General features: G+C 33.5%; 1 protein-coding gene across 1 annotated transcript in view; it reads left to right on the top strand.

Moving 5' to 3' along the window:
* LOC127546533 (cadherin-13-like) overlaps positions 1-13,113 on the top strand; it is a 633,923-nt gene extending 620,810 nt beyond the window's left edge. The window contains exon 5 of the mRNA XM_051973593.1: positions 12,940-13,113. Within this exon, the coding sequence (XP_051829553.1) occupies positions 12,940-13,113 (174 nt within the window). The remainder of the gene's footprint in view (positions 1-12,939) is intronic.
* Positions 13,114-14,091: the final 978 nt, after the last annotated feature.

The raw sequence follows: 14,091 nt of genomic DNA on the forward strand, positions 1-14,091 counted from the left end.
GTTAGTGGTCCTGTAGAGTTTTATTCTATTCTCATTAAGGTTTTGTTTTGAATTTCTATAGTTGTAGACAGCTTACCTGTAAAGTTTTACTTTACTCTCCAGAGTAGCTTTCCCCCTCTCCCTCCCAGCAGTACAATGTGGTTTTGTGAAAACTGTTCATCATTTGTCTCTTTACTGATTTCAGTACAACTTAGATCCAGTTCAGCAAGGGACTAAAGCCAGAGATGTTAAAAGCTCATGTGGACCTGTCTTTATCATATTTTTATTCATACTTTCCTGTATGAACCACTGTTTTTTCCCTTGACTTTCCATGAGTTATCAGCTCTTTTTATAGGAAAGAAAATCTGGATGTTTTAGCCCAACAGGGGGATATAAGGTTGTTCTGTTGAAGTACAACTATAAACAACTTCACATGCTCTAGTTCTATAGAATGGGTGTGCTTCCAATTAGGTTTTGTTTTTTGTTTTCTTTTTTAGAAAAGGAAATAATGAAACTAGCTGAAATTTGGGGCTTAACCTCCATACTTTAACATTGTTTATTCACTACTAATGAGGGACCCATCATTGCCTTCTTTTAATGTCCCCAGGGTTTAGCATAGTGTTTGATACAGAACAAGATAGAATTGGATAGAGCTTTGAATTTAAATCCATGAAGATGTGACTCTTTTTTTTTTTGAAGATGTGACTCTTAACTGAGATACTTATTATTATCTCTTAACTGAGATACTTACTGAAACAAATTACTTTTACTCTGCCAAATTTGTATATGTATATGTGAAAATAAGATCCATAAAGTACTTTGTATATTAAAGCAGTATATAAATGCTAGCTATTATTAATGAATGCATGTTGACCATGGAGGTTGATAATATATATACAGCATTAGATTTTCAATTATCATTACTATCTTTATCTAAGAAGTCTTCTATGTTTTGGGCCAGTTGGTAGTTAGCTGTGAGAAGCTGTGCAAATCACTATATTAGGAACCCATTTTCCTCATTTGTGAAACGAGGGAGTTACATTATCTGATTTGAATGCTCTTTTCCAGTTCTGACTTTCAGTGATTTTATGATATTAGAGATATGAAAAAAATTTCTTTTATGTGTCATTTACAATGTAAACAAATTTACAATGCAAATGATGGAGAGAAAAATGAGGAAAAACATCATGCAGGAATATCTATATCAATGTCATTGTTCACCTTCCATCTCATGGGTTGATGCCACTGACAGTGTCATTTTGGGGTAAATGAGATATATTAACTATAGTGACTCAATAATCACATTTGCTTCTATGTAGGTACTTGGCTCTCTGGAGTATAAAAGATTCAGATCCTGCATCCCCTTAGGAGAAGTATCCAACCCAGTATTAATATTTTAGAAATACTAGAAGTTGAAAGAATAACCATTATTCATCAGTAGCACCTCCGTGACACTAAAATGAAATAATGGAATTTTTTAAAAGACAGAAAGACTCTAGTTGTAGAACTATAGAAATATTCCTCTCTTGGGGATGCTGCATTCTTCGCTTTTATCTTTTTTTTTTTCTCCTCTTGAGAACATTTTGATTTACTTCTGTGATAAGCTTATAACAACTATGGAAAGAGAGAGCTGAAATGAGCAGAGCTGGGAGGGAGAAGGGTATGTCACATGAGAAATAGATCCTGGTAAATTCGTCTGGCTCCAAGTCAGAAAGCATCACTGACTGTGTGCATCCATTCTGTTGTGTAATACATTATTGTGCCTGTGTCAGGCAGGAAACTGACCTCCTGACTATCTGGGCTAGTAGGACCTGGAGTAAGGTATCCAGCCTTGGAAATATAAATCTTAGCCTGTAAGCTTCTTGAGCATTAGTTTTCTCATCTATAAAAAAGAGACAGTTAAACTACATAACCTCTGAGGTCCTTTCTAGTCTTAGATATATGATTCTGTGATCTCATGAAGCTTTTAAGGGTTAATTTATGGATCAGAAAAAAGTAACAGCTATATAATTTTTGAATATCAGAATCAACTTTGAGCATTTTACATGACATTTTGGTAGGGAAATCAGCTATCAGTCCCCAATGGATAAGTTAATTTTTCCTAAGTTGATTCTTTATATGATCTAGGATGAAATAGGGAAGTTTTACTCAATTATTCACCCAGAGCAACAAAAACTTAGAGAAACAAAATAGTTGCTATATAAATGACAATTATTCTATCTCAGAGTTTAGAACAGGTACAAAAACAACTGATAGAAACTCAAAAGGTGTGGTAATATCCTGCATATTGTCAGGGTTTTCATGGATTCCAGTTCAAAAATTATGTATTAAGCAGTGATTATGTGAAGAATATGTTGATAGATGAGAGATAGATTTAGATGATATAAAATTCATAATGTTTATTTTCTTGGAGAGAATATAAAAGACAATAACAATATAAAATAGAACATGAGAAATATTTAGAATATAAGACTTGAGAGGGACCTTAGATGTTACTGAATCAACTACTGACCAATGCAGGAATTCCCTATAAAGTAAACATTAATTTACAAAGATATTGTAAAGAAATAAAAACTCACAAATATTATATTATTAGATACAGTAAATGATAAGACTTATTTTGCTTAAATTCATTTTTTCTTTCTTTTAAACTCTGTTAAAAGTGTTGATTCTCTAGATCAAGTTGTTATATCGGAAATAAAGATGATTTAAACCAAAGATGGTTTATATATATATATATATATATATATATATATGTATGTATGTATGTATCTAATCTAAATGGAAATGTAATATAATGGAGATAATATAAAATTGTAATATGTATAGAGAGATATAGATGCCATATATGTCTGTATTGATATCTTGATCTAGATATCTAGATCTCAATGTGTTCCATTCTTTACTGATGAGCTCATCCAGATTTTAACTCCTATTAGTAACTATGAGTATTACTAATTCATAAGATTGTAAATGCCATTCCGTTTTAGATTAGCTAACTCCAATTTAAAGTCCTCTACCACTTTCTGGAAGTCTTCAAGCAAAGGCTAATTGATTGATCACTTATTAGTAGATATAGTTTTTATGATGTGGATAGTGCTTGAATCAGATACTCACTAATATCCTTTTCTGAGATTAAGCAGTTCCAAAAATTTCAAGTTTTAGAAAATTATTTTTTATACTGAACTGATTTTTTTTATCCAGGCCTTCTTGGAGCATCAATCCAATGTACATTTGCTAAGCATTTATTGCATATAAAGTCTCATATCCATAGAGGATGCAAAGATGAAATAAGACATGGCCCCAGAGCTAGGAGCTTGAATTAGTCAAAGTATGACAAGCATACAGACACAGAGACAGTATGAAATAGAATACCATAACTGCCCAAGAGGTTAAATGAAAGACAACTAAAGTTAAAAGAGTCCCCTTCTCAAATGTGTGTGTGTGTGTGTGTGTGTGTGTGTGTATTAAGTATGGAAAAGTGATTGTAATGATTCAAATGATCCCACCAGTAATGAAGATCATAACTCATCCATGCCTGCTCATCCTCTGTAGCTTTAGGCTATGTCCTTCAATAAATTTAAATAAGTCATTCAATAAGGGTGGCATTCTTTGTGCTGAGGGACTTGATTTCTTTGGATATTGCAAGGATGCCAAGTAAAGCAAGGGGGCTTTTCACTATTATCCAGAAAGACCAATCTATCTTTGTCATATGTGCACTTCATTGATGACATTCCTTACTCATTTTTAAATTACTTTATGTTGCAACATAAATGAAGAAATACATATGAATTTGCTCATCTTTATGTTAATTATATTGCCAATGTGCTAATGACAGAAAGAGGAAGAGGAGGAGGAGAAAAGAAGAAGGTGAAAGAGTAGCAGCAGGATCTTTAATTTCCTAAGTTTAAAATTTTGGTACTCTCCTTCTAAGTGGTTGAAATTGTGTTTATGATGGAAATCTCTGGCATATGTGCACATACTACTTTTTGGGTTGATCTTATTCAATTAAAGAATAACTAATACAAGAACTGATACACTAACCTAATCCCCTGCGGTTTTGATCAAAGCAAGAAATAAGCCAAACGACAACTCTGATTTTTCCAAGGATCACTGGAGCCCTATGTGTTCTCTCCAATAACAAGGATGCCCAGATCCAGCTATATAAGGCTGGATCTTACCCTATTTTGCCTTAACTATGAGTTAGACATGGGCATAAATATTTGGCTTCATATTAAGATTGAAACTATACCATGAAATTGAAAGAAGCAAAATGAGCGTAGTAACTGGAGAGTTTGGTAAGGTACATACAGAAAAGGCATAGATATTTTAACAGTTTCCAAGGGCATGATTAATTGATTACCTTTTTAGATGAAATTATTGATGCAAAAAATCCAAATTATACCATTATTCTGCTAAAGCCACATGGGGTATCAAATTTAGGCATGTTAAATATATCATTGCAAGTTATTTGATAGAAAGGTAATATGTGGGGAAAAAAACACACATGCACAATCTCACTGATCTTTGCTTAAATCAAAGGTTCTGAGTTCAAGTTCTAACTCTATTCCTTGCTAATCATACAACAAGATCATTGATTAAAAGCTGGAGGCAGAAAAATAGGTAAAGAAGGAGTACAGCCAAATTTCTTCTATGACACAATATGGTACTGATACCTAAATGAGGAAGAGCCAAAACAGAAAGAAAATTACAAACCAATTTTCTTAATGAATATTGATGCAAAAATTTTAAATACAATATTAGCAAAGAGATTCCAGAAATTTATCAGCAGGATAATCCACTATGACTAAGTTGGATTTATACAAGGATTTCAGAGATGGTTCAATTTCAGGAAAACTATTACCATAATCAGCTATATCAATAACAAAAGCAACATAAATCATATGATAATCTCAATAGATGCAGATAAAGCTTTTGGTGAAATATAGCACCCATTCCTATTTTAAAAAACTAGAGAGTACAGGGATAAAGGGAGCTTTCCTTAAAAAATATAAGCAGTATCTATCTAAAATTCGCAGTAAGCATTATTTGTGATGGAGAGAAGCTGGTTGCATTCCCAATAAGATCAGGAGTGAAACAAGGATGTCCATTATCATCAATGTTATTCAACACTGTACTAGAAATGTTGGCTTTATCAATAAGAAAAGGAAAAGAAATTAAAGAATTTAGAATAGTTAATGAGGAAATAAAACTTATCACTCTTTGCAGATGATATCATAATATAGTTAAGATAATTCTATAAAATCATCCAAAAACCTACTGGAAACAAATCACAGCTTTAATAAAGTTGTAGGATATAAAATACACCCACACAAATTATCAAAAATAAAATTCTATATATATATATTACTGACAAACCCCATCAGCAAGAGATAGAAAGAGAAATTCCATTTAAAATTACTGCAGACAAGATGAAATACTGACAAGATGAATCCAAGAATGATATGACCATAATTATAAAATGCTTCTCTTACAAATAAAGTCAGATCTAAACAATAGGAAAAATGACAATTGTTTATGGCTAGGCCAAGCTAATATAATAAAAATGACAATTCTGCCTAAATTGATCTACTTGCTCAGTGCCATACCAATAAAACTGCCAAAAGATTATTTTATAGAACTAGAAAAAATAATAACACAATTCATCTGGATGAACAAAAGGTCAAGTTTATCAAGGAAATTAATGAAAAAAAAATACAAAAGATGGTGGCTTAGCAGTATCAAACTTAAAACTATATTATAAGCAGCAGTCATCAAAACCATTTGGTACTGGCTAAGAAATAGAATAGTGGATCAGTGGATCTAATAGATTAGATATACATGATATAATAATCAAAGTCTATAGTAATCTAATATTTGATGAGAATTAACTATTTGACAAAAATTACTGGGAAAACTGAAAAATAATATTTCAGAAACTCAGCCTATCATCTCAAACATACCAAAATAAGGTCAAAGTGGATACATGATTTGGGCATAAAGGATAGTACCATAAACTCTCTTAGGAGAACAAGGGATAATTTATCTATCAGATCTGGAGAAGAGAGGAATTTATGACTAAAAAAAAGTAGAGGAGATTATGAAAGGCAAAATGGACATTTTAATTTGTTTAATTACATAAATTAAAAAGGTTTTGCATAAACAAAATCAATAGAAACAGGATTAAAAGGGAAGTACAAAGCTATTTAAAAATCTTTATAGCCAGTATTTTTAATAAAGGTCTCATTTCTAAAATATATAAAGAACTGTGTCAAATTTATAAGAATACAAGTCATTCTCCCATTGAGGAATGGTCAAAAGATATGAACAGATAATTTTCATTTGATGAAATTAAAGCCATCTATAGTCATATAGAAAAAATGTTCTAGATCACTATAGATCAGTGAAACGCAAATTAAAACAATTCTGAGATATCACCTCACACCTCTCACATTGGCTAAGATGACAGGAAAAAGTAATGATAGGATGTGGGAAAACGGGTACACTAATGCATTATTGGTTGAGTTGGGAAATGATCCAACCATTATGGAAAGCAATCTGGAACTATACAAACTATATAAAGTATTTGCTAGCTAGAGTTAGTATGGCATAGATAAGACAAAATTCTGCCATAAAGCCTGTTTATCAGTTTCTCCTGGATTCTTTTTCTTTAGGGTTTTGTGACAAAATTCTGTCTCTATGTCATACCAACTCTCTAGCTAGCAAATAGTCTATATAGGCTCCCCATGTTCTGTCCTGGGTCATCTTCTATTTCCCTTCTTTTACCTTTTTTTGGAGTGGAGTTTGTGACAAGGACCTCCTCCCCTTTACAGTCTGATGAAACCTAGAAATCCATTTACATAAATATATTTTAAATGAATAAAGCTAAATACATAGGATTACAATGGGAACCAATTATATTAAAACATAACAATAATAGCAAAATAATAATGAAATTATTAGTTTTTATTTATATAGTGTTTACTATGTATAGACAGACACCATGCTAAGTCCATTATAAAAACTTCCCTGTTTTATAGTGGAAGCAAATGAGGCAAGTAGAGGTTAAATTATTTGTGTGACATCACACAGTTAAGTATATGAGGGGGGATTTGAACTCAGATCTTTGTGATTCCAAGAAAAGCATTCTGGTCACTAAGCTACCTATTAACTGCATAAATATCTAGTTTAAGAATCCCTGCACCATACTCTCTTACTGATAATCTCATCAGTTCTCATGAGTACAATTATCATTTCTATGTAAATGATATGCCTAACTTATTTTAATAGCCTTCCAATTGGTCTCCTTGACTTGTCTCTCCCCACTTCAATTACTAGCACTAAATTGCCAAAGTGATTTTCCTAAAGTACAAGTCTAACCATGTCACTTAAATTCTATTCAATAAACTCTAGTGGCTCTCTATTGTCTCTAGCACTCAATAGAAAATCAGCTTTTTGACTTTTAAAGTTCTTATACTCTGATCCCTTCCTGTTTCTAGCCTTTTAATGTTTTTTTTTTTCACTTCTCCTCCTCTCCCACATGTTTTATGATCTCTGTCAAAATAGGAAATCAGGTTCCATTGTTGGCTCATTTTAAATGTAGAATCCCTTTAAACATGCAAGTATCTTGTAACTAGAGAGGCCAAATGAAATCACTGAGTCTACCATGTGTCATATACATATTATGTAACCTCGGCCTTTTAGCTTATCATTGTGACCCAAGTCAACTTTTTTAGCTATCAATTGTTGAACCAATAATGAAGAAGTTTCCCCCTGGAAAGCTTGTTCAGTGATGAAGTCACAGATTTTTGGTTTTGGGTGATGTTATTTTTATGTCTAGTTACATCTCTTTTGCTTTGGACTTGAGCAATTGAAATTTTTTTCCATATATAGTACTTGTTATTTATTTCTATTAATTTTTAATTGATCCCATTGTACTAGCTGCCATGAAGTTCTTTAAATCCTGACTCTCTAATTCAACATATTGTTTGCTTCTTCCAGCTTTATGCCTTTCACAAATCCACTAAGTATGACTTCTGTGCCCTTAACCAAGGAATAGAGGAAAATAATCATAACAGTAAAGGTGATTTTATGAGATTTCTGAGCCAGAAAAGTAAGGAAACCAAGAAACCTCCAGGAAGTTAGAGTAGATATATGAAAGATCATAGATAACGGAAATTATAAGAAAGACCCTCCTCTCAGTCTCAATCTTTGACCTCCTCAGGACACAACTGTATTTTTTCCAATGTTATTAAATTATGATGTTTTGTCTTTACTGCCTGGTCACTGCCTTAGAGAGGTGAAGTCCTTTTGCACAAGTGATAAAACAAGTGACTTCTGGGATTTGCATGTCTGAGCTAGCTGGCACCTAGTTTTCCTTATCATTAGCTTTCTTTCTCCTTTAAACTAAAAATGAAAAAAAAAAAAAAGAAAGAAAGAAACCCACAGTGAACAGTGGTATTGAATTACACAGAATAATGGGAAAGAGCCTCTAATTGTGAAAGCCTGCTATGTGATATAATAAGAGTTAGCGGCTAACACATTAGCAGATATTCACACCTCAGCACACTGCTGGATTTATTCTGGCAAAAAGCAATGTCTGAGTTTTCTTATATTCTGTTATATTAAAGAAGGTAAAAAAAAAAAGAAAAAAGGTCACCCGCCTCCCTATGAGGGCAGCCCAGCAGCCTCCTGGAAATTTTAGGGAGTTTAACACAGTATAATGGAGGTCATTTGGAAACTGATTTGCTTCACATGGTAGGATTTGGATGAATGACTGAGGGCTAGTTTGTTGTTTTATAGGCATTTCACAAATCTTACCCCTCTCTGATCCCATCAGATCTACTCAGCTAAGCAAGTGCAGTCTGGCTAGTCCTTGAGACCCCTTCTGGGAACACAGAGGTGCTATAGAAAACAGTTAGTGATTGAAGAGAACTCTCTTCTCTCAGGGTCTTAGTTTAACTCAGAATCAATTCTGTCATTTAGAGGGCTCTGAACAAGTGTTATTCTTCCTAGAAAATATTGGCCAAAGCAGTTTTCATGGGCTCTGTCTACCTTTTCCCCTGAAAAACTTACCTTCTAAGGACCTCAGTATTCAACATTCATTCTCCTTTGGGCCTAGTTAAGGTGTTTGTTTAGGACTATGGAACAAATTTGTTTATGTTGTCATCATATCATAGCTATTAGGAAAGAAAGAGGAAGTCCTTCAGGAAAGAGTGTGTAGTGTAAAGAATTCTGGGTTTGGAGTCAGTAGGTCTGGATTTTAATCTGGATTCTGCCTTTACCTCTTTAATTTAGGGCAAGTCCTTTAGTTTCCTCATACATAAAACAAGAAAGCAAAATTAGATTTAAAAATTCTAAAGTTTCTTCCAATTCTATATTAAGGACATCATGATCCTATGCATGTCTCAGACACTGTGCTAACTGCTGGAAATATGAAGATTAAAAATGAAAGTCTCTGGCCTCAGGAAACTTCCTTTCAGAGAATCAAAAAAACTAGCAGCATAAGGGGAATTAGAAATCATATAGCCAAATAGTCAAATCACATCTTTTTAAACATAGGATGAAACTATGACTCAGGGAGAGAGAGTTGTCCAAGGTTAAACAGGTGCTAAATAAGGAAGCTAGGATTGAAAAATAGATTTCTGACTCTAAAATCTAGTACTGAAAACTAGTTGCATTTTTAGTTAAAATGCCATGAAATCACTAGCATTCTTAACTCTCAGATATCCTGCTGAACGTGAAGTGAATGGAAAAGCCTACTCAGGAAACAAACACATTCTCTCCCCTCCTCCCCAGTTTGACACAAGCATCTTTTCTCTTAATGCTATGTAGGTAGTCACTTTTGTGCACACAGTTGTAAACGTGGAGTCAGAAAGATTCTTCTGTTTTCAAATCTTATCTCAAACCTTTATGAGTTATGTGATCCTGTGCAAGTCACTGAGCTCCCATTGCCTCAGTTATCCTTATAAGGATAAGTTTCCTTATCCTTATTTCCTTAAAATGAGGAGATATAAAATGTAAAAGAAGGAAATGGCAAACCATCTACCTTTCTGCCAAGAAAACTCCAAAAAGGATCATGAAGAATTTATACTACTGAAATTTTTAAACAATAAGAAATTGACCAAATAAGTAAGAGGTAGGTGAGATAGAGAGTAGAGAATTATTATTCTGATTATTCAGCAAAGCCTTATCTTTGAGAGAAGGGTTTGTTTTTTTTTGACAATCCGCCTCCCTATCTGCAGTTAAATGAACAGATATCAGAGAAGGAGAAGAAATCCAAAATCAGGAATTGTTATAAGATCCTTCATTAGACTGGATTTAACAGAATATATAACTCAATCACTTCATTTTACAAATAGAGAAACTGATACCTGATATGGAAAGGGATGTCAAAGTTATCCAGCAAAGATACAAAACAAAGCCTTATGACTTTTTCATAGCCTTCTAAGTTCTAAGAGTGAATTTTCCCCAAAACAAAGAAGATTATAAACAATGTTTAGACTGCTAGCTAGTTTACACCCTCATGTTTATACCATATATTTCAGCTACATTTTATGTTGGGTTTCCATGGGCCTGCTGAGGAACCACCATTTATAACCTTGTTTCCATGAAGAAATGTGTTCTAAGTTCTAAACATAAGACATAAAAACAAACTTTTACAACATAACCTGTTCATATTGGCTATGTTGTGCATTTCCATATTCCAACTGACAGCCCAGAGGACTTGTATTCTATTGATTTGCTTAAAATAAATGCTTTTGAAATATAGAGACATCCTCTAGTGCCTGCCCATGAAATACTCATTTTTAGTGATCCCTGCCAACCCTATGACAATAAAAAGTGTGACTATGTGGTATTTACTTTATCTAATGAACATAACTATGTGCCATCTTCATCCTCTAAAGGCAAAGCCTAGTGGAGCCATAGCCAATCCCTTATTATTTCCTTTCATTCTATAATTATATAGCAGTAGTCCTTAAACTCTCTCTATCCTTCCATACTCTGAAGGTTTTATAGGGAAGGCACTGGTTATTTTTTTAAGCATAGGATTTGGCCATCATACATATTTAGGGAACATGAATTGCAATCTTTTCATTATTGGGATCTATATGTTTAAGTTGGAAAGACTGAAACAGAGAAACAAAATGTCTCCAAAAGAATAGTTTTAGCAAATGTCCAAATTCTAAAATTCAAGGCATGTCAATGGGAAGAATAGGACTCTCTATAAATTGAACCTCATAAGAAGAGTTGACAGGTCAGATGGGAATTATATAAAAAGCAGAGAAAAAAAGATAGATTGTGCTGATTTTCCTTACACATTCCTACCTACTCAGACTAAAAGTTGTTTGACTACTTACCTGATTCTGCATTCTTATTTGGTCATTTAAAAATCTGGCTACAAAAAGCCAGAAAAACTTAAAAGGTACTGTTTCATAGATTCAAAACCCTATTTATCTCTTTCTCTGAATTCCAAAAGCAAAGAACTAAAGTAAAGTTCCTAGGGCTGCCAGAGAAACATTCTTATAGGGTGGCTCAGGAGGAGTAGAAAGAAGCCAAGATCAGACTGCTTTTCAATTCCTGGAAGTTTCAGTGTGAATTATAACTAGGCTGTGGAGAGTTCAATTAAGCTAAACAGTGATTTAAAAAGTTTTAATTAGGAAGCTTGCATTTCTGCCCAATGCAATTCCATTTCTTTTAAATCTTGCTTCAAATGACATTTTTTCTTAATATTAGGTACACCTCTATCTCCTAAAGGCTTCTTCTAATAACTTGTCATAGTATGGAAGTAACTATGGGATCTCAAAGACCAGGCTGAAAAATTAAATCTTTGCTAAATATATAGGTGTATGTGTGGTGGGGAAGAAAAACAATAAATACTTTTATTACAGGCTTAGTGATGAACACTATGAGGATAAGGACCAAAGTAGCTAATTTGGTGGATAGCTATAGAACTACTTTTCAGCCATAATATTGACTATCTCGTAGAGTTGGATCTGTATCAATAAGAGTGTGTATCTATGCCAATAAAATTACCCATCCTTAGTGTCTTAAAGTAAATCTATTATGTATACACAGGAAATGAGTATTTAATCTCTATTACTTTATTAGGTAGACTTTATGATTATATATGTTTCTCCAAGGAAGTCTATTTGGATTCTTGAGATAATTTATATTTTGGGCCCAAATTGTCCAGGCCATACCTTTGTTTGCTTGTCTTTGGCAATAAAGGCATAATAATAATAATTCCTGGGCAGAATTTCTATGAAATATTTGAAACAGTCTGTTGCATTTGAGGGCTACTGTAGTTCTCTTGCAGAATTCCCCATAGCTTCTTGGTTTGTATCAATTTCTGTTTGAATAAATAATATAACATTATTGAGCATTAATCATATATCAAACAGCATATTACACCTCGAGAATATAAATATTAAAAATGAGAGCATTATTGACTTCAAGAAGCTTATGCTTTAATAGGAGGACACAACATATATAGAGAGAGTTTATATATATAAAGATGGTGGCTTGATTTATATTGATGGTAAATATTTTTGCAGAAAGAGTGATGCTATTGACTTGATTTGTATGGCCAAATCAAGAGATGAGAAGTAGGAGGAAAAGGAGAGTATGTATATAAGTATAGAAGGTCAGATGCTTAGATGGCTAAGGTCTGATATTTATCCAGTGGTCTAGATCTATTTAGTAGTCTACACAAATTTGTATTCATTTAGTCATCCAAAACAGAATACTTGGGACTGGAGATTAGCTTCATGTCGTACTGGACATTTAAATCTAATGTAATTATGTTAAGTTTTTGTCTAACCATATTCTGTATTACAGGTGTACAATCTGAATTAAACAACTATTATTTATTGGCTTAAAACTGGGATGTGAAGCTAGTTTGCAGTTGTACTTCATAATTAAATTATTATTATTTTTTTTTTTGCTTTTGTGACACAGGTTGTGGATAATGATCGACCAGAAGGATCCAAATTCCGACTTAGTGGAAAAGGTGTGGATCAAGAACCAAAAGGCATTTTCAGAATCAATGAAAATACTGGGAGTGTCTCAGTGATGAGGACCTTGGATAGAGAAACAATGGCTACTTACCAGGTAAGTTCCATGTGTTGTTAGTTTTTGTTTTTTTTTTTATTGAGTTTTGTTATTGAGTTGTTTTTTTTAGTTGGCTTTGTGTTTTTAATTTTCTTATGCCTCACCAAACCTATTGGTCTAGGACATCTCTCCCTGAAACATGTGTTCTGTATGGTGACATGTGTTTCCACTGCTCCTATCACCCACAGCTCACATGTTTAAATGTAGGGTTAGGAATCAGAGTAGCCTTAGTATCCACATGAAAAATTTAGTCAATGATAGACTCAGATTACAGATGTTCTATATCATGACTTCTTTGATTCATCCAAGATGACTTCACTCCTTTCTTATTCCTTATTTTGACAGTAGAGTTATTATGAGTTCCTCCAATCACTGTCATAAAACCCAATTAGTTTCTATTGATGTTAATGCTTTTCCTGTCAGGACGTGTTGAGTCTGTGCCCCTTTCACCTATGAAGACTAATCTGAATCAATATCTACCTTGGAAGTGGCGTGTAACATTCAATTCAGGGTACCTTTATTGTTCAAATGATGGTCAATAGAGGGACAGAGACCTGAGATTCACTTGCAGTAGAAGTGGTTGTATTGGTGGTTGAGGTTCTGCTGGGAGTTAGGCAGGTGCTTTAGGCTGAGACATATGCCATGCTGTGATTATCCAATGAGATTCCAGGATTGTTTGGCGTACCTTCTTCCCTCTCAGAAACTTTGCTAAAGAGGTCTCTTCCAAGTGCTTCAGTTTGTTTACATCGAAATGATGGGCAGAAAACATTTTGGTACATGAGACAGATTGATCTCTGTCTGACATATGTAGAAAACAAAATGTCAGGACGATCAGAAACATATTTTCAGTCTAACTAAAACTGGTGGGAGCCCAGAGTGAGCTTGAATCTGTAAATTCTGAGCTCCAATAAAAGAAATCATCAGGGAACCACTTTCTTTAATTCAGCTTTTCTTTCCACGTAGTTCTAATTTTTTAAACAATTGCTTTATTAAGTTGGA

The sequence above is a fragment of the Antechinus flavipes genome, chromosome 2 (genome assembly GCF_016432865.1).
Source record: "Antechinus flavipes isolate AdamAnt ecotype Samford, QLD, Australia chromosome 2, AdamAnt_v2, whole genome shotgun sequence".
NCBI classification, from domain to species: Eukaryota; Metazoa; Chordata; class Mammalia; order Dasyuromorphia; family Dasyuridae; genus Antechinus; species Antechinus flavipes.